Below are 21,008 nucleotides of genomic sequence, written 5' to 3'. Positions count from 1 at the left end.
TGAGCCTGTGTAATTTATAAACATTTATTAACAAAATATCATCTTTGCCCCCAAATTCGGTGATGTATGGACGATGTAACGCTTGGTTAATTAATATTTCTTACAGTGGCAATGTGTATTATTGGTGACCACTTACCCATCAGGTTTCTCATTTGCCAAACTGCTTACCTTTTATAAATAAAATAAAATGTCATTAGTTGTATTAAGATAATTAGATGGCATTGACGTTCGCTGGTTCGATATTTTCCGCTATTGATATTTCGGAATCATAATATGTGTTAGAAATATACATGTATGTTAAATGCTAGCCTATGTTCACTTTACCTGTTTTTTCTAAAGTAAATAAAAATCATAATGGATAGAAATTTTCTGATTAGACGCGCACTTCGTATTTGTACAAAATGTTACTATGCCATGACGTCAAAGCCTTTGCGGCAATAAAATTACCTTAAACAAAAAAGAAAATGGACGCCATTAAAAATTTTGGCTGAATAATTATGACCCGGATACATTCGATATAGTTTTTTAAAAAACGTTTGACATTTTAGAATAAAACGGTTACTGAAAATAACGCAATTTTCCATTAATAAAAATAAAGGAAATGAAAATGAAACGGTCCTTTTTAGGTCAAATATATTGAAACACGTTTAAGTTCTTTGGACGAAATAACAAGTATTTCTTTATAAAACGATCGCTTTATTGAAACGATGATATTTCATCTGTGAACCTCTTTAACTATTCACTCTACCGTCTCGTCGCAACAATTTCAATGTAAACATTTTACTACTACTTTCATTTAAGACAAAACAGAATCGATTTTTATATAAAACCTTTAATTTGCAAACTTACTCACAGACAAACATTCTGATCAATCAATCACTCGTTCTGATAAGTTTTTTTAATTACTCGTTTGTTTTTTTTTTTTTTGTACTGGCAACATGTCTCGTAGAAATAATATATGAAGACAAAATTAGCACAATATATTATGATTACATTGGTTTATTGATGTGATTGCTACAAAATAATACGACAAACAGTTCAAGCTCTTTGCACTGCTAAATCATTAATCAAATTGTGATAAACCTTCGCTAAAGAATTCTACTTACGCCAGCAAAGACTGGCCTAAAACCAAATAACCCTTTTTATCTTCGTATGTCTTAAGGAAAACATCGTGAGGAAACCTGCATGTATCTAATTTCAACGAAATTCTGCTACATGTGTATCCAGCAACCCACATTGGAGCAGCGTGGTTGAATATGCTCCAAACCGTCTCCTGAAAGGGAGAGGACGCCTTAGCCTATGGGAGATTTACAAATTTACAGGCTGTTAATGTTGATTTATTATTTACATGTATGTTAACTTGTAGTCTTGTTATCGGTATTGACATGTTTTCCCAAAATTATTTTGGTTATTTCAAATATTTGTATAAAAACTTTCCAGACAATTCAATATCACTGTATAAAGAAAATCCTAGAACCTTGCTTTTATTACAAGAAAAAGAAGTATCGAAGGAGGAGAAATATGAAGATTTCAGATCACGTCCAAGGAACGCTTCGAAACTTCGACGCCGAGAAAATATAGAAACGATCTATTTTCTATACTTCCATGAGATGTGTTACAGTGTACTTTTATATTGATAACTTTTTTTACCGAAGCGAATCTATCGAATTTTTATAAGAATATATTTTAAATTTATAAAGACACAATGTTCTATTTAATAAGATTAAATTTATATTTCATTAAATATTTTTATATAGCCAAAATTGCCTAGTACACAACGTTGGATAAGAACATGTAAAATTTTGTATGGATTCAGGTTATGACTGTGTCGGATGAAATTATACCACAGGCGTCTCTATCTACCCGTATTGGGCCTTTATTAAGAAAAACTATATAGACAAGACTTATCATGTTCCCTCCGTCACATAAATTTAAGAAACCCGATGACCGAATTTCTCCATTACATATTTGATTCATATTCTAAATCTTTTAAGACATCGAATTCTTCGAAGAAATATTAGCATTTATATCATGAAAACCATTTTAATAGTACTTGTAGGTCATATTTTTATTTGATGAATTATTTTCAAGCTATTCATTTTCAGATCTAGGGCACGATATAAAAGCCACGGTTCCACTACTTGACTTGAACTACTTGGCAATACCTGTGTTTGCAACTGTTTGCCACTCTTATAAATTCGCCAATTTTTGCATCCTTTCTCCCCACAACAAAACATCATAAGTCTATTTGAGCATGCATACAATAAAATGATTACCATAATTTGTATAGTTCAGTTTCAATGCGTTTTGTAGAAATAAAAATGCATTTTTTACTCTGTGTATATTAATAGCCGTAATTTTCAAAATTATTATTTTATCTCTGAATACAATTCCATAAATATATACATTTTGAAACTAATGATAAAGTATATAAAATAAATTATAACTATAGGGGATTTTTAAATTAACTTTTAATAAATAAACTTGTTATAGAATTTTATGGAACTAAACCTTAAGGTATATTGATAAAATCTCCTAGACTTAAAACACAAGCCAGCAATTTCTTTTTTGATATATATTTCTTATTACACACAAAACTTCCATCCGCGATTAGATTATTAATATTAATATGCCAAACTCAGAAAGCCGAACCCTGTCGATCTACGCGTTCGTTCGTAGGCGTTGCTACGTGAGCCGCCTACGTAGATTCATACGTACTACGATCACGAATCACAAGAATTTCACTGTATATAAATAACAATATTATAGATATATAGTCTGATAAAGGGCATAGGTAGTGATAGATTGTCAAAATTTCTATGATAAATTGGACAAATTTCATTTGTGAAAGTTATACCATACCGTTAATTGCAACGATAAATAAAACTATATTTATCTTTGAAAATATATTGAGGTATTTTCGATTATTTGGAATTTATTACAACTATAATGACTGTAGAACGTTAAATATGTACACTGTATACAAAACTGTTAAAGGTACAATTTATATCACTGTCGTATTTGTTGGTGATTGTTTTCATGATGAATAAAGAAGTAATCGGAGTTTTATAATTATAATTGCAATGAATAAATGGAAAACATAAATTAATCAAATCAAATCAAAATACACTTTATTCAAGTAGGCTTTTACAAGCACCTTTGAATCGTCATTTAACAAACTATTTAAAGTAAAGCTACCACCGGTTTGGTATGTAGATTCGACCGAGAAGAACCGGCAAGAAACTCAGTAGTTTTTTTTTTCAACATCTAAATCTATATTCGACACCTTCATCTTCTTTGCAAACGATACATAAAAACGAATTTTAAATACAAATAACTAACACTGTAAAGGTATATTTGACTTTTTAATTAATTTAATAGATATCTGAGTCGTGAGTCACAGTTAATTGAATTACGAGCTTAAGGTTATGTTTCGAGAATAACAATCAACTACTAACTTAGCAATAAACAATAATTACGTCACACGGTTCAAAAGCTTAAAAGACGTGATAAACGAAATGTAAAGAAACCTACGCAGTATATAAAATCCCTCAATAAATGTGATCAAGGATATCAGTTTTACAGAATATTAGTATTTTTAATTAGTAGACATTAAGTAGTAGACATTTCTTATTTAACGAGGATAGAACGTGATACTTAGAATAAAAATATTGACGAGTATATAACATAAGATACTTTTTTAACCCGAAAAAATGGCCAGCATGATAACTGCTTACAAAAACCAGTATTATTTTATAAATCCAGAAATGCAATAAATATTAATTTTGTTCTTATATATTTTAGTAACTTTTTTTATTACGCTTCGGTTACAGATAAGGTAACATAAACCTAATCAATTAAACAAAAAAAAGAATTTATATACTAACATTTTTGTTAGCAACTTCATAAAATATATACTTATATCACTATTATACGAGTATATGCGAAAGTAACTCTGTCTGTCTGTCTGTTGCTTTTTCACGGACAAACAACTAAACCGAATTTGATGTATTTTGTTTAAAATCCAAGGAAGGACATCTGGTTTCACACCTTACAACTGATTACCAATATCTAAAACTCGAGCGAATCCGCGGACGACAACTAGTCAGATTTATTTTTAAAAGATATTAAACTAAAATTTTCACAAATTTAATCTTAAATGCTATAAAAATATTATGAAAACCTATTAAATGTGCGATAGTAGTGTGTACCATTATGCTATTAATAAATAAGCCGAGGAACACTTAAGTGTGTATAGGTAGCACGCAGACAATTCTGAAATTGCTCGTAACGTCTATTCACTCAGCAATTGATCCCTAGAGCAAGCAGACTGTAACCTTTCATTACCACGGGACTATGAGACTAACCATCTTGTCCTAGCAACAATTTCGTATGAAAATCAATAACATTTTGAAAATAGAACGTAGTATCTAATTTTAAATAATCACTTTTTGAAGTGAAAATTCTTTAACGGTGATTCGATAAACGAATGACGAGACGAGAATTGAGGGTAAAATTTTAAGGCAGTTTTAGTTGCACGAGAGAGACGAAAGGTGTAAAGTATAGAGAAACAAAAAGAGAGCTATATACTTAAAGATGTTTCACTTCTATCATTTGTATTGTGATAAGAGTTGTATATAGGTACGTGAGCAACATTTGTAAATATCTGATTATTTGATAAGAATATATAAAAACGTTAATAGCAATTCCGTGTTCACTTTTTCTATGACATCGTATGGTAATGATCGCAGAAAAAGCAAATGTATTTTTATTGCTTTCATGTTTAATAAAATGTCAAGGATGGCTAGAAAATTTAATAAAAAAAATATCCGGATCGATATTTGCACCATTTATTTACTTCGACTGTCGGCCTCCTGACCTATAAACGTGTTACGTAAGCCTTTCGATTGCATTTCACTGGCACACATGCGTAATCTTTATGAGATAATCGTATATTCGATTTTCATTTACGAGATATCGAGAACATTTAAATCTTTCGTTTTATGATATTATAAACTTGTATGTATTTTTAATTTAATTAATAATAACGTAACGTGACGTTTTAAATACAAATAAGGGAAAAGAAATAAATGGTTTTGTTCGGTTCTAATGAAACCCCTATTCGTTTTATAAATCATTACACAACCTTAATGATTTTATAATGACGGACGTTATTAAATAAAAAAAAAATCTTCCGCATGTTACTAAAATCATAAAAGCTAAATTTTTAATTTTAATGCTTATCAATCAATCACTTTCTGCCATTAACTGTATGTATTTTTATAATTAACAATAATTAAACACAGAACTCGATAATATTATGGTCATATAATACATGTATTTTTTTTTTATTAGACGATAATAGATCAATATAAAAAAATAATATCAAATTATTAATAACGAGAATTATGTTCTACATAAATACATTAATATATCATTTCGTATTACATATATATTTTGCAATGAAGTCTTCGAAGCATTTCAAGTCCTTTACGTAAGCGTCCTTGCTTAGAGTTCGGCAGACACGGCGCCGCCGTCTCTCTATTGACCCGGCTATTTTTAGCCTAAGCTTCACAATTTTATCGCTTTACAACATGTTTGTCTGTGGAAGCTGATCCTGAAAATTTTATATACCAAGCCAAAATTCTATACATACTTCGTGTTATAAATTTGATATAAATACATTTATATTTATAATTTAATTTATGTATATTGTTTTTAGTTTTGTTTTTAATTAAGTGAGATATTCATAACTCTTGGTTAAATTGCTTTGTTTTCTCTAATAATAATATATTACATTCGTAGTCTGATTGTTCTCATACATCGTAGTTAGATGAGAAATAATTTGACGTGTAAAATACTTTACATTAAAAATAATGTAAGTATTTTGTAAATAAACAACAAAAAGTTTTATAGCACACCTTAGGCATAATAAAACTCTCCCTTGCTTTTAAAATAATAAAATGTATTGTATCTGTAATAATATTTTGAAAAAAGAACAATAATACTGCTGAATATAATTTCGACTCGTCTCAGGTAACATTTATTTCAATACTGGTGGTTGATTTATGTAAATCAATACGCAACTATAATGTTTCTTAATTGACTGTGACAACACACAATATTAGGTATACTTATGTCTTAATTTATTTTAGTATGTTAGAAGATTAGTACGTGGAAAGTTCTAGGTCGAATCCGTAGCTCACTTGTCCCAACCCTTGTTCGATTACGTAAGCTAAACACGTGGGACGTATTTAGAAAGAATCTATGTATAGAATATAAAGGATGAATAACAAGTTGGCTTGTTTTAGATCTAACGAAAGTAAAAATTGCATAAGGTTCTCGAATTAATAATTACCCCCTGATCAGTTATCAACCGTTATTGTATTATTTTCTTCATATACATGTATGAAAGTTAAATACAAATAATAAGAATACAATTAATTATAAAATACGTATTGTACCCTAACGCCTTAGTAGGAAAATAAGTGAATCTCAACCGAAGATTGCGGGATTAAACCCGAGCAAGTAAAATTGTGTTTTCATGTCTTTTGGTGTGTAATAATTCAGCCACATATGTATCCACCAACCCGCATTACTAAACATAAAAGTGCCTTCTAAAATAATTAACCAAATGTTTTTTAATCGAAATAATTGTGTCACACAAAGTGCTACGCATATATTGAAGAGTCAACCAACCCTACCAATTTCAGCTCACCGCCCCCGTAATGGCTTACAAATGTACTTCAGCCTAATTTCCCTATAAATCTCAATCTTTATCGAAACCCTCGGGCTTTCATATAAATTTATTTATCTGGTGACCTATTTATAAACACAATGATGAATGTAAATGATATGGAAATCTGTTCTAATTAGCTGTTATATGACAACAGGTATTTAAACAATGATAAAAAATGTATGAATAATTATTTTCACTTAACTTTGAATATATAATTTTTTTTTTCGATACAGCGGTAAAGTATAATCACATTTAAATATAGCATACTTTATAAATTCCAAAAATATTATGTTATGTAAAATAAAGTAAACATGTTCCGAGATTTTATTCAACTTATATACAGTTGTTTTATTATAGTTATGCTTTAGTATACATAGTTATTTCTTTTGTAATGTCTTCGGGAATGTCTTTTTCGGGCGGTCCCTCATCGGGAATGCTCGCTTGTAATGTAAGAATCTATAAATTATATATGTAATTTAACTTATAGGTTTGCTTATAAGTCCACCTTCTGTTATAATTGTATGACATTGTTGGTGATAACCATATATTATATAGAAAATGAGAAACATTTTATGCCGTTCTTATAATGTCATATTTAATAACAATAAAATAATTACATTATTTAGTACTAAAGTTCATGTCTTTTTTAAAGGGAATGCGAAGCTACCAATAAATGTTACGAAACAGTATAAACTTCGCACTAGCGCTAAATTTCAGGTTTCGAGCAAATGTGGAATTTCTGAGATTGTGCTTCACAACGTGAAATATAGATGGCGCTACCTGTGTTCAATCTTCTGCTACTAGACACTAGACGGCGCTTTTGTTTTATATATTAAATTTCATGAACAACCAACATGAAATTCCTTATTTTTTATTTAGTTGAAAAAATAACCAATCTTTATTGATAATTTTCAACTTAAGTAGGATTATATCATTATTTAGAATTTTAGAAGATACCGAATGTTCTTTTGTATGAAAAAACAGCTAGGCAATATAGAATTCAGTAGCATTATTAAAATTATTTATTTTGTACATATAAGTATATTTGTCTACAATTTATATAGGCTTTTTAATAAGCGTATAAAAATTCTGAATAGGTAGACATGAGTACCAACATTATTAAACAGTACCCAATGATTCTTTGCTACGTCTTGTCTTACTGACAATACATGAAGACATAATAGTAACATAAATATATTTCAAGGAACAACGTTGAATAAAGTTCGCGAAAGTCGAAAGCTATTGAACGAGAACACCTCATGGTGTGACCCTGACACGACCACGCGAGGTCGCGTGCCGACCTGCGCATCCAGGGTTAGCTAATCTAACAATATCGCCATGTTAAATGCCACTACAAAAACCGTTAAGGTTAACCTTTTCACACCTGACTGATAGTTTAATTTTATATCGATCTTCAAATAAAACCTGTATGTTAGTTGTTTTATTTTCAAGCAAGCCCTTTGATTTTTTCCTTCGCCGATATTATTTCGTTCAATAATGTTATTCTCTGAGAAAAAAAATCGATACTCACGTCAGATACGATTTTGAAATGTCAAAAAGTGATATCTATACTAATAATATAAAAGCGAAAGTAACTCTGTATGTTACCTGCACGCTGAAACCGCTTAACCGATCTAATTTGGTGTGGAGATAGTTTGAGTACTTTTATTTATTCAACCTCTGAGGCATTAAAATAGGGATGTGACGGTTTGTGTGCTATAGGTATTTTCTATAAATTTCGCGCGGGTTAAGCCGTAGTTTCAGCTAGTTTAGAAATAATAAATTAGAACATTCACAGGATTATTATCGACGATGACGTCAAACTAGTATATCACAGTAAGTATAATATGAACATTTCGCGAGTGGTATACAAATTGAGATACTTACAGAATAGCACTGCTAAAATGATGATTTCATCCAGAGGCGGCTGAAACCCTTGTGGCGCGTGTGCAACCAGTATCCTGGCGCTGATGATAGAAGATTAATTGGTCATCTTAGTTTATTGACATTGACGCTTTAAGAAATGTATAATGTGTAATAATATCAATGCGTTTACTTGTATAGGACATAAGGATTAATATCCCTTGTCCCTGTTTTATTAGTCTAGTTCACTCATCAAATCGGACAGCGTTGTATTGATGCCTTTATCGATGAACTCTGGAGCGGCTCGGTGTTGGCGCCCAACCATTTGCTGTACAATATATAATGAGCAGTGTAATGGCGTGTAGAAGACTGTATGAAATAATAATTGCTGAATATGTTAACCTGCAATATTACTAGTTGAATAATAATAATCATAATAAAATACTTTATTTCATATTTTAAAAAATCCAAACCGCAATTTCTAACTGACAAGTTAAGGGTTAAAATAACTTCATCTATACTATATAGATGTAGATATACATATTATCTATTGTATATAATAAAACTGAATTGTATTTTTTTAAAAAAAAAGAACACAATAATCGAATTTGAAAATTATTTTTACTTTTGATAGTCCAATTCTTGAGGCGATTTAACATCATGTTACAATCTACGTGAAGCAGTAAAATTTAACGTGTCACCCGAGTGAAACGACAAGGTCTCACCCGTAGCATGATGTTAAATAGCCCTAGAATTGAAATAATTGGGCTATCAACAGTAAAAATATTTTTCAAATAACTACAGTCACTAAACAAATAGGCAAGAGGCATAATACTTTCAACTGAATCTATAGATAAATTTCAAATATATATATAGCATATATAAATAATAGCTAATGATTTACATATTGAGACACTACCTGGTATTTCTTGCAAAAGGGAATATTTTAAATATATTATGCTATTTACAAAGCCATTGCATTTACACTAATGAGACGTAGCTCTCATGCCCATTGTGTTTCTAATTACACCTATTCTAAATTTAAATAGGTACGATTCAACAATAACAGTAGATTATCTCTTACTTATATAATAGATTAAATAGTCTATGGAAGAAAATTAATACTTAGTTACGATATTTTTTGTGTCATGCGCAAAAATCTAAAGAGAATCGTATAACAGTAATTCGCAGATCGCATGTCGTTTTTAATCAAAGCTAATGGAGTCCAGAGAGGTTTGGAGTTTCTGAAATGTTATTGAAAATCTTCTCGAAAAATAATTTTTGTTTTTATCTTGAAGGCAGGCTGGTAAAAATATCACCTTATAGTGAGTAGTCACCTCGCCAATGGTCCCTTCGATTATTCCTTATACCGCGTTTAAAAGCATATTGTTCGGTCTAAGATCTATTGCCTTGTATCTGTAAATAATTTGATTCGCACAACGTTTAAACCAATTTTAATGTTAAAATTAGTTTTTTTCTTTTATCAGATAATGTTTTCAATTCTGAGTTACATCAAATATCTATCTTATCAGTGTTAGACACTGCTAAGAGACTTTTCAAAATAACATAGCTTTCGTTTCTACTAGTAAGTTTCTAATAAGATTACTAACATAATTCCCTAAGATATATCCACGGATTCAAAACATAAAAAAAACGTTTTTTTTATTAATTATAGAGTAGAAGACAAAAAGGACAATAAGGAGAAGAATTGTAGTTCCAATTATAATACGAGCAATGTCACGTGTCAAATTTTGTGTCCAATTATAATCAGCAATATAAAATGCAACATAATAACGACATATTTATTTTACAGACCTTTCCACCAGTAGGCGTTTAATCACAAGACAAATAACGTACAATTTTCCCTGTGTATTTTATATACCGCAATTCCCGTACCATCTGCTCTGGAGATCGTGCATACATTCATTATATAAACAACTAACTATTAACGCTACACGACTTCGTGTATTTAAACAAGTACTCCAATATTATGTGAGTATCGCTGCAAATAAACTAGCGAACAGGACTATTTGTTATTCAAATAATCATTATTTGTACAGTAGGTATTTTTAATGTCTATTTCTATATAATTAGGGCCTTAATATAAATAATTCTTATATATCATCTTATGTATATCTTCTCTATATTTATATTGTTTATATAAATTAAACATAATTGTTTGAAATACTCGTTAAAATATTTTACAAGGAGTTTAACAAAAACCATATCGTCTGGTTTGTCCGAATATGACGTCATCAAGTTATTTTTTTAATTTCCAAGGACTTTAAGATGCTATTTATAAGAGTTTAAAAACAATTTAAAATTAAATAGTATTCTTTTATGAATTAAATGGCAATTGAGAGTTATTCTAAATTTTACATAAAAATAATGATGTAGGTGTAGTTTCGATATAATCCATACCGACAGTCCGAAGTTGTTTTTAGCTGTTCAGATTATAGAAATCTATTTAGAGACACGAATGAATGGAAATGAATGATTGCTCTAAAGTTGTACATTGCATACGAATTCATAGAAATATTTCGATAGGTTTAATAAATTATATACAACGTAACCATTTCCCTTTAAATAGTAATAATTCATTGAAAGTTGTTGCGTCCCGTACAAGAATCTGCTTATAAATAGTGACGTATTTCATCTCCCTATTAATTAATCTAAATGTAATGTTATGAATATTTTAATTAATGATAGCTGTCATTGATTGATGACAGTTTTGATAGTTCTACTATTATGTTTGTAAATTATTTCCTTAAATATTTTTCTTAAATTAGAAAACTAGTATTGGTTGAGCTTTATTAATCTTTTTTTTTTTAATCTATATTCCTTTTCAAGTGTTCTCTTCTGCTATTCTGTAAAGCTTATGTAAAGAATAGAGACGACAATAGCCCAAAGGTTCACGATTAGACCTGTTTATCGTTAGGCGACACATAAACCGCTAAACGTATATATGGGCGCTCGGCTGTGCTGCCATCTAGTTTCAATGTATGTAACAAATCAAAACTAAACTATATCCATGGGCGTTCGTCGTGCTGCCATCTGTTGTCTATATATGTAACAAATCGAATAAAACTTATAATCTGTAAAGCGACATCTATCAGCTAAATTGGGACTTAATAATACAGGAAATATTATCTACTCTTAGCAATAAAGTAAGTAAAATGTAGAAAAATAAATTGTAGTTCATATTTTAGAATCAATCTTAGATAATACAAAGTTATATTTCTTATTTTGGAATGTAGAATGTATCGAGCAAGTCATTAACATTTGTTTTGTACCTATGGCGGTAAGCCTATGATTTCCGGACAGATTTATTATAATAAGTAAGGAATTAAATAAATTAAGATTTAATAGAAGTTTTGGTTATGGCAATTAGTAACTAATACTGTTTAAATAATTTAGAAATATAAATATGATTTCTTTTTGTCAAGAAATGTGTAAATTTGATTTGTCCGGTATATTTTTAATATAGATAGTGATAAATAATTAAGCTAATTACAATATATTTCGATTTTTAATTGAGATCAAAAATAATTTTATATTATTTTTTTATTATTATAAGCCATTATTAGTTATTATGTTTGTAACAAAATAAATATGGTCTTGTTGTTGATATAAAAAAAGGATGTGTTAGTTTAGTTAGTAGAAAAGTAAGTTCAGGCGGGCATTCCTCGGACAATTGTAGAACTATTCAGACCATTAAATTTATTAATGCAAAAAGTGTTTTTCTGCAACATAAATCCCGGGGAGAATTCTGGCGAATCGCGGACATATAATACGGTAAGTACTTACCGTAGTATATGTCATATGTCTTATTGTCTATCATCGAATGGATTACATGCGTTTATTGATGCATTATTTGAGAAACACTGAAAATCAAGGACCAATAATAATAATAAGCTGCGTAGGATACATTTGAACAACAAATTTGCTGACTCTAGTCTCATAATTCTATAGGACAGTAATTTTACATGACTGAAGGAATATCAAGCGACCTGCGGTTTCTAGAGCTTTCAGAAGCACAGGAGTTCTAACTTCTTAACTACGGGCTGCGAAATTTTATATGTTTCGAACCCGGGATTCCGGTATTATAATTCTACAGACTTATAAGCTAATCACCACGGTTGTAAATGTAATACTGCATGATTTAATTGAACAATGATTCACTAAATTCGTAAAACTTCGACCCCAAATACAAATGCCTTTCAAAATCCAAGCCGATTACGATAGCAATCATGTTCCATTAAAACGTTACATTAATTAAAAAGGGTCGGACGTACCCTTTGGTACGTCACAGGTAAAATGTAAACCCAACGAATAGTTACAATAGAGATTATGTAACATTCATACATTTCAGCCTACGTGATAATTAATCGAGATTTTAAAGAAAGAACTGCGATCTATTTACCGACTTCCCTGTCAGATTAATTATTCGATCACTGTCATCTTATTCTAATTATAAAACTACGTGAAGAGTTGCTTAAAAAAATTTAGACAACATTTTGACGCAACACAACACGCCGTGAAAGAGCGTGGTGATATATAAACTTCAAATAATTTTCTTTATTTGAAAAAGACCGTTTAGACATACACAATTACTTTTATAAATAAAATTACAAATTAGCCTGTAAATTTTTTCCGCTATACTGAATTTATTACCAGTCCCCACACTTTTTCCAATTAAAATTGTGGGAAAAAACAACAATTAAGGGACCTTGTCGTATCCACAATGCTTCAGTATTACACAATTCACCTGAATATTCATTTCATTTAAACCATTTTGTACTGACCTCTAACTAGAACGTTCTTATTACAAAAAACGGGCCATAAAGCTTCTACCTAACATTGCAATTGTTCCCGAATTGGTATTTCAATTGAAGAGTTATTCAAATTAGGAATATTTTTTTTTTCAATAAATATTTAAATCAAAACGAATACAGATTAATTACTTAGAGTAAATTGAATTAGTGTAATATTCTCTGTTCAAATGTAAAAACAATGGTAAGACTTTTCTGAACAATGTAAAATATTTACAAGTAATCTGACGGATCTAGGTAAGATAGTTTGTGGCAGGAGAACCCAACATTAAGCCTTCATTAGGCAAGTCATACGTCATACTGCGAATCCCTCGGGAGTAACATATCAGATACAAACAACCTTGAATGTAGATAATTAAACTACAAACATCTCCTTGGAGAATTATCGGCGTTTCGGTTCATTTCGAAATGGAACACTGTTCCGGGATTTATTTTAACTGGAAAATCAATTACAATTATTTTATTTTCTGTTGTTCGTGCTGCGAATATTTATGTTACAGTATTTTACATTAATATGTAATAAAAATTCATTATCATTGTATTGTTGTGTTATTTTATATATTTCAGAAGCTAGGGCATAATTTATTTTTCATAAATTGGTATTGCTTTATGCCGTTGAATTTTATCAATATCAGCTGAAAAGTTCTGAAAAGGTTCGCGACGCATTGCCGATGAGTAAGGAATGATCGATATATTTTACTGTCCGAATTATAGCCGCGTCGATGATCACTTACCATGAAACGCCGCTTTGAATAAGTATCTTAATTTAAAGGAAAAATAACAATTCGGGATTCAATTTCCTTTAATAGAATGAATCTGCAATCGTCGCTCTCCTCCGTTGCATTGGCGAGAGTGTATATTTACTTCTTAGCTTGTTAATACATTAATGTCAAAGAAAATGTTCAAATTAAGAATTATAATCACAAATATCTGCGTATAGTGTTTCTATGATTTAATAATTTTATTAATAATAAGAATAGTAGTTACTATATGACATTTAATATATATACAGAAAAAGGAACGCAATAAGGCGCGTTATCTAAAGTCCTTGAAAAAAAAAATGTTTTTTTTATCAAAATACTTTTCCGGGTTTGGATTACGGGGCGATAGTTACATATAAAAAGTCGGTTATGGTCTCATTTTGAAGAGCTCCAGCCGTAGATGTGCTGAAAATTATAGAGGATTATTGATGGCATTTTACTAAATTTATTATTTATAAATCTAACAAAGAATTAATTTTAGGGAACGGAGACAAGTTACTGGCCGGTTAGAAAGCGAGCAGTACTACGGCGGATAAGATAAAAAAAATAATCTAAATAACGTTTCATCATTTTGGTGCCAAATGTAAATGAGTGACTTAGTTTACAATGAAATGAAATCAAAACAAAACCTGTCATAGGTTTCGAAATACCTAAAAAATCTTTTGTATAAATAAAATAAACGCGAAGTTTCGCGGGCGATCCACTAGCATACTTAAATGTTTGTACTGTATGCATTAAATGAAGTTAATCTTAAAATTATTTTTTTATGATAACTTTACAAACAAACAAAGCGTATTTCTCCTTTTATTTATAGTCAAATCAAATCAAATCTAATTTCATACAGCCGAATTCGTAAGAAACAGTATGAAACATAATATTTAGTATTTATCATTAAAACATGAGAACACGCCCGTCGTGAGCCAACGTGTATGCATGCACGCCGCCTTGTTCGATGGGAAAATAGCAATCTCGTCATGAGCAAACTTATTCTTACTAATCACTTGTGTTCGACCTCAGCTTCGCCCGCATTTTAGAGGCGGTCATTGAGACCGAGAGAGAGGTTTTAGATATAAAAAGGTATTCTATGTCCTTCCTTGGGGCGCGAGGTTGCTTCATATCAAATTTTATCAAATTCAGTTGAGTCGTTTAGTTGTGAGAGTGTAACAAACGGCTAACTGACACTAAACCGTTTATATTATAACACATACAATTATACATATCCAATCCGCGATTTTTTTTTTGTATGAATTAATTGAATGTCTAGCAAAGAGATAAAATTGAAAATTTATGATTTTTTTTTTAAAAAAGTAAACCTACAAAGAAACATATCATACAATTTCGGGAGCGAACTGTGGATTAAGCCCACCATCATTAGCGTAATCTATAAAAGTGACTTTAACTCATTTTTAATTAACGTATTCTTAGCGTGTAAAAAAATTTCAGATAATTTTCTATTGCATGTGATTTACTTTTATGAGAAAATTTTAAACTAAAATAAATGGTAAGGTGATATTAACAAGACCATTGCATGCTCATTTTACAATATTGATCCTAATTTTAAGTTGAATTTTGTAATGCATATTGCATTTTTTTAATCTATTTTCTATTTAAATTTCGAACATTGAAACTATTTTTAAAATTAGACGTCGTTGTTTTTTATATAAACTAATTTCTAGAAACTACGCAAACTCTTCCAAACGCATTTATATCACAAACAACATGCAATAGGTTCAAAGAAATGTTGATGGTGTGTTAAAAGTTTTATTGTATACAAATTTTTCACTGTTTTTGTAACAAATATACTGTATATAAAGCAAAGAAACGGCTTTTAATATATTTTTGTTTAAAATGGACAATATTTTAAGTCCTGTTTACGATCGCAAACGGAAATGCAAATAATAAAATAAAAGATTTAATTGAGCTATAACCAGAGATTGGAGTGGATTTACCCCGCAGTGAGCTCCGATAGACTTATCTACCATAGCCAAGGGATGTTATGTAGATGATGAGGTTGGCAGCGCATTGGCAATACAACTTGAATAGCTCAATAGAAAATAATTATGCATATATAACACTTACTTGCAGGGAACATAATAAATTACACTTCATTCAACCAGATAGACTTTTGCAAGAACTTTTGTATCATGACATTAGAAATCTTTTATTTAGATTTCTAAATTTTTCATTTAGAAATCGTTTCACAAACAAAGAAATTATTTATATATAATGATCTATATAAATTCCGAAAGTGCCTTGATATATTTGTATCTGGAACTAGGCCTCCCGGGCGTCCAAGGAAGCGATGGCTGGATGTCGTGAAGCAAGACATGAGAGCCAATGGACTCACACAGGATGACGCTAAAGACCGGGCAAAGTGGAGTAGACTTAGTCGGAAGGCAGACCCTGGCAATAGTTGGGATTAATAAATGCCAGGCAGAAAAAGGAGGAGATCTAAATAAATTCAAATCATTTGTAAAAAAATACATTGATAAAGAAGGAATATTATTCAATACAAGATTATATAGATGATAAAAAAGCGTGGTGCTAATACTTGTTGACTTTTAGACAGGATGTATTATATACATATGTAGTATTATTATATATATTAATGTATTTAACTAACATGACGTTATACTTTTAAATGTTGAAAAATAGTAACTACTGAGTTTCTTGCCGGATCTTCTCGGTAGAATCTGCATTCCTTATTCCAAAAGTGCTTGTTAAAGCCTACTTGAATAAAGTATATTTTGATTTTGATTTTAGCTAGCTAGCTGATAGAGCTAGAGCTAGCGTAGAGCTTGAGAGAGATTCATACCCCGGGACAGGCTAAAGACTTATTGCCTTTTTATTTCACGAAATTCTTACCAATATTATCCCATCGGACTATGAAAGAGAGGGAACATAGATTGTACATGTTGTACCGAAAACAATTGTGCAGCTAACAACACTTATACCTTTTTATATTAAGGAGCAAATATGACTTGCGCGTGACCCATTGCGGCCCCTGTTATTTATTGTTATTTAATTAAAGAAATGATACATGTCCGAAACAAACATGTTTTTAAATCAGTAATGTGTTATTTTACGCGCTATAAAATGCGCATTAACGTTATATAGGTGAATAGCCAATGTCGAATGTAAGAAATTTTAAAAGAATCAGAAGAACGTCAAATATTCCCTATTTACACGTTTCCGGACATTGCTTCGTGTTTACGCACAACGTTTATACACTATGGCCTTATTACTCACGCTGTTTGATATGAATACAACGAAAATATATTATACTAAGAGCCAAGAGTATTTTATACATATGAACGGAGTGCGTAGAACTTGCTAACCTAATAGTTTGCTAGTCAGTTCATGTCATACGAAATAGTAAAGTAATTCACGCAACTTGCAGTGTTCACGAATCACGATCGGGAGCGGACGTTCATTTACTGTCAAATAAAAATTGTAATAATTCCGTGCAGCATCGTAAAAATATTTTAAAACACAACAATAAACGTAAAAACGAGTACAGATTTTAATATCTTATGAGAAGGATATATTTAGACAACTTTACAAATTAATTCTTTGCCCGATTCTGTATAAAGTTACTAACTCAGTTTACACGCTGTTTTATACCAACTCCAAAAAGGAGAAGGTTATCGAAAAAGCCCTTTTAATTGGTGATCCCATTTTAATTAAAAAAAAAAACTAATTTCATATAGATATATGAAATTTGTCACTCGTTAGGTGAATGTTACTTGATATCTTTGCCAATGAAGTTATTTTAATGAAAATGTTACGATTAGTAGTTTTAGTGGTTTCCATGAAAAACTATGTCTTTCTAAAAAGCGCTACTTCATTTGAGCAGCGCGGTTAGAAATTAAAAAAAAACATTTTCAACTATAAGAAATGAAAATAACGTTAATAAAATAAAAAAAATACGTTAAATCGAGTTTTTTGCTGAAAGGTTTCCTTTATTTACAAAATTGTCTGAAGTGTCCAAATTACTGAGTCGGTTTTTATATTATATTAAGAGTAATATCACTGTTAAGTTGTGCTACTGTAAAGTCCGACTTCATGGACATATAATGATTTAACCTTTATGCTTCTTCTCTAAGGACTCCCCTTAAAATAAGGATTTCCATTTTTATTAGTCTAATATATTTGCAGATGCGAAGATGGTGGAGGCGGCGCGGCGACAGGCACGGGCGGGCGTGCGGCGTCGCTGCGACTTGCGAACGGGCGGGTCGCAGCGCAGTCGGCGGAGCAGCTGCCGCACTCGCCCGCGGACTGCAACTCCGTGCGAATTTCCATCGACAACACCAACACTTGCTGCACCGACTCGCTCGTCACAGCGCTCGATGACGAGACCCTACTGCTTGGTTAGTCCTTTTGATAGTATTTCTTAAAAACTACGCAGAAGATGTTATAATGCTCAATATGTAGTCCTTACTCTTATAATCCGATGTGGCAACAATTCATCACGACCGGACAGAGTTCAGGTGCAGTACCAACGGCTTTACGTGCTCCCTGAGGCATGAGAATGGAACACAGCCAACAATAAAAAACCTGGCTTGACAGAAAAACTACATTAATTTATGATCCTAAATAATTGAACCCATGAACCATGAACTCACGTCTTAGAATTTATAGTGACAGTCTTAAAATATGTGGTCTTAAATTTTAAACAACCTGTAACATCAGGTTTCCGTCTCCACGTGGTCATTTGATCGATCATTGGCCAAGATATATGCTCTTATAACCAAATTCCTCAAATGCGTTTTGCTTTGCTACTTAATAAATTTAAATCACATAGAAAAACAACTTAGATTAATGAGACGTATTACTTGATAGGGGATTAATCTGATCATATAAAAGATTGAAGTTGGTATTCGTTGATATACATTACATGCATTTATTCAATTGTATTTAGTTTTCGAGCTAACTGTTATTCGGCAAGAGTACTGAGATTCTTGACGGTTCATTTGATTTTGATCACGGTCACCAACAGAAATAATCTCTATTATTACGGTCAGAAGTGAATAGGCAGCTTCTAGGCAAGTGCAATCTACCTTAGACTGCATCAGTTACTTACAATTAGTCATGATTGTGGCCGGAATACACCATTTTTTTATAACTTTATCTCACAATATACGCAAAATATTGTTTAATCTTTCCTGCAGAGAGAGAGAGATAGATAGAGGGCGGGACATACTGACGATTACCTAAATATAGACAATTATTAACAGAAAATATTTCATATATTCCCACCAAGGTAAAACATCCTGGTCTATGATATAAAAAAAAAATGGAAACTGCCATTATGAATGTCAAAAAAGGATGGATATTTTTACCTATTTTTAAATACGGTAAAGCGTATTCAGCTTTATCATGTTAAAATTTAATAAATTATGAAATTATAATGAACGTTTAAAATTCCAAACATTAACTTCGAATGAAAATATTATTAACCATTTTAAATTAGCATATTGCGTCCTTCGAGACTATTAAAGCAAACTGCGACCTTCACTAATATCATACCTATTAAAGTCAAAATGAGTTAAGTTATACCTGTATAAGTAACAGCCTACGAATATCCCACAATAGGACTTACGCCTCTTTGTATACAATCGAATCTGTTATTTTTTTCATCTAAAGGTTTGAGTATACTCAATCCTTTATAATCATCAATTATAATTCTTTTAAAAGATTAGAGCTATTGTGAATTTATAAGGCTAAATATTGTCTATGGATTGTCTATCTTTAGACGTACCCCTTCCCCTAGAAGCTTTTGCCCCCTCTACAATAGCTTACACGATGCTTTTTTAAATTGGTACAAAGAATCGTAATTGGGCCAGGTGATGGTAACTGATGAGCACTGGCCATCGACACTGGCAAATATAACCCATTCGTTACAAAATCAATGTACAACGAATCTTGGAAACTTAGCTGTTAAATATCCCTTGTGTCTAAGTCTCTTCAAACCGGAACAGAACAATGCTATGTAACTCTATTTATCAGTAGCATATGTGATGTTGGGAGTTACCTACACAAACGGGCTACACAAACCCCTAAGTAAAGATGTTCTCATAATATTAAAATAATGTATATTATGGAAATGATAGAACATTAAAATAATTGAATGCAACAATTGCATCATTACAATGGTTAAAATCGAACGTGCTTTTGATAAAAAAATATATTACCCAATGATTTTAATTAATAGTAATAAATTCAACTGAAATTGGTAACCAATGGCTTTGAGCTGATAAGATAGCACGGTCTTTGACTGCTATTACGACAAAAGACAAACATTTCACTTCTTATTGAAATAAGAAAGTGTTCTTTATAAAACACGGTGTTGCAAAAGTTGCGTCATCATTAAACTCAGCTTAAAATAGATGTTCGTGGGATTTATTAACAAAGAGTTTCCTGCAAACGTGAGTCAAGCAGGTAAATGACACAGGTACTATATTAAAAGATTGCCGGTACATACAATAGTAAAGGTCCCACTTCTTGGCAAAGACCTCGTATCATTTTAAAGAATAAGAATATTTGGAAACTGTGGATTGTTGAATATATATACATTATACAACGAACATGCGTCAGAATTTAATTTGGCACATGCATACCTTTTTTGCACGACGTTTTCCTTTAGCGGCTATCACGGTGGATTATAAATACAAATAAAGCAAATGAAAACTTTAAGTTGCTTCCCCGGAATTGTAATCGCGATATTCTGTGAAGAACTTCGTGGTACACATATTACCACGAGTATGATAAGTCAACATGATTATTAATATTTACCAATGCAATTATGACTAA

At 31.0% G+C, this 21,008-nt stretch overlaps 1 protein-coding gene across 4 annotated transcripts in view; it reads left to right on the top strand.

The window, feature by feature from the left end:
* The window catches only part of Ih (I[[h]] channel), a 242,028-nt gene that overhangs the window by 137,461 nt on the left and 83,559 nt on the right, over positions 1-21,008 (top strand). For all 4 annotated transcript variants that reach the window (XM_026635627.2, XM_026635610.2, XM_026635641.2 and 1 more), the window contains exon 3: positions 18,354-18,565. In XM_026635627.2, coding sequence (XP_026491412.1) covers positions 18,354-18,565 — 212 coding nt within the window. The remainder of the gene's footprint in view (positions 1-18,353; positions 18,566-21,008) is intronic.

This window comes from Vanessa tameamea, chromosome 18 (assembly GCF_037043105.1).
Source record: "Vanessa tameamea isolate UH-Manoa-2023 chromosome 18, ilVanTame1 primary haplotype, whole genome shotgun sequence".
In the NCBI taxonomy this organism is placed as follows: domain Eukaryota; kingdom Metazoa; phylum Arthropoda; class Insecta; order Lepidoptera; family Nymphalidae; genus Vanessa; species Vanessa tameamea.
This window is presented reverse-complemented; position numbering and strand designations above follow the sequence as displayed.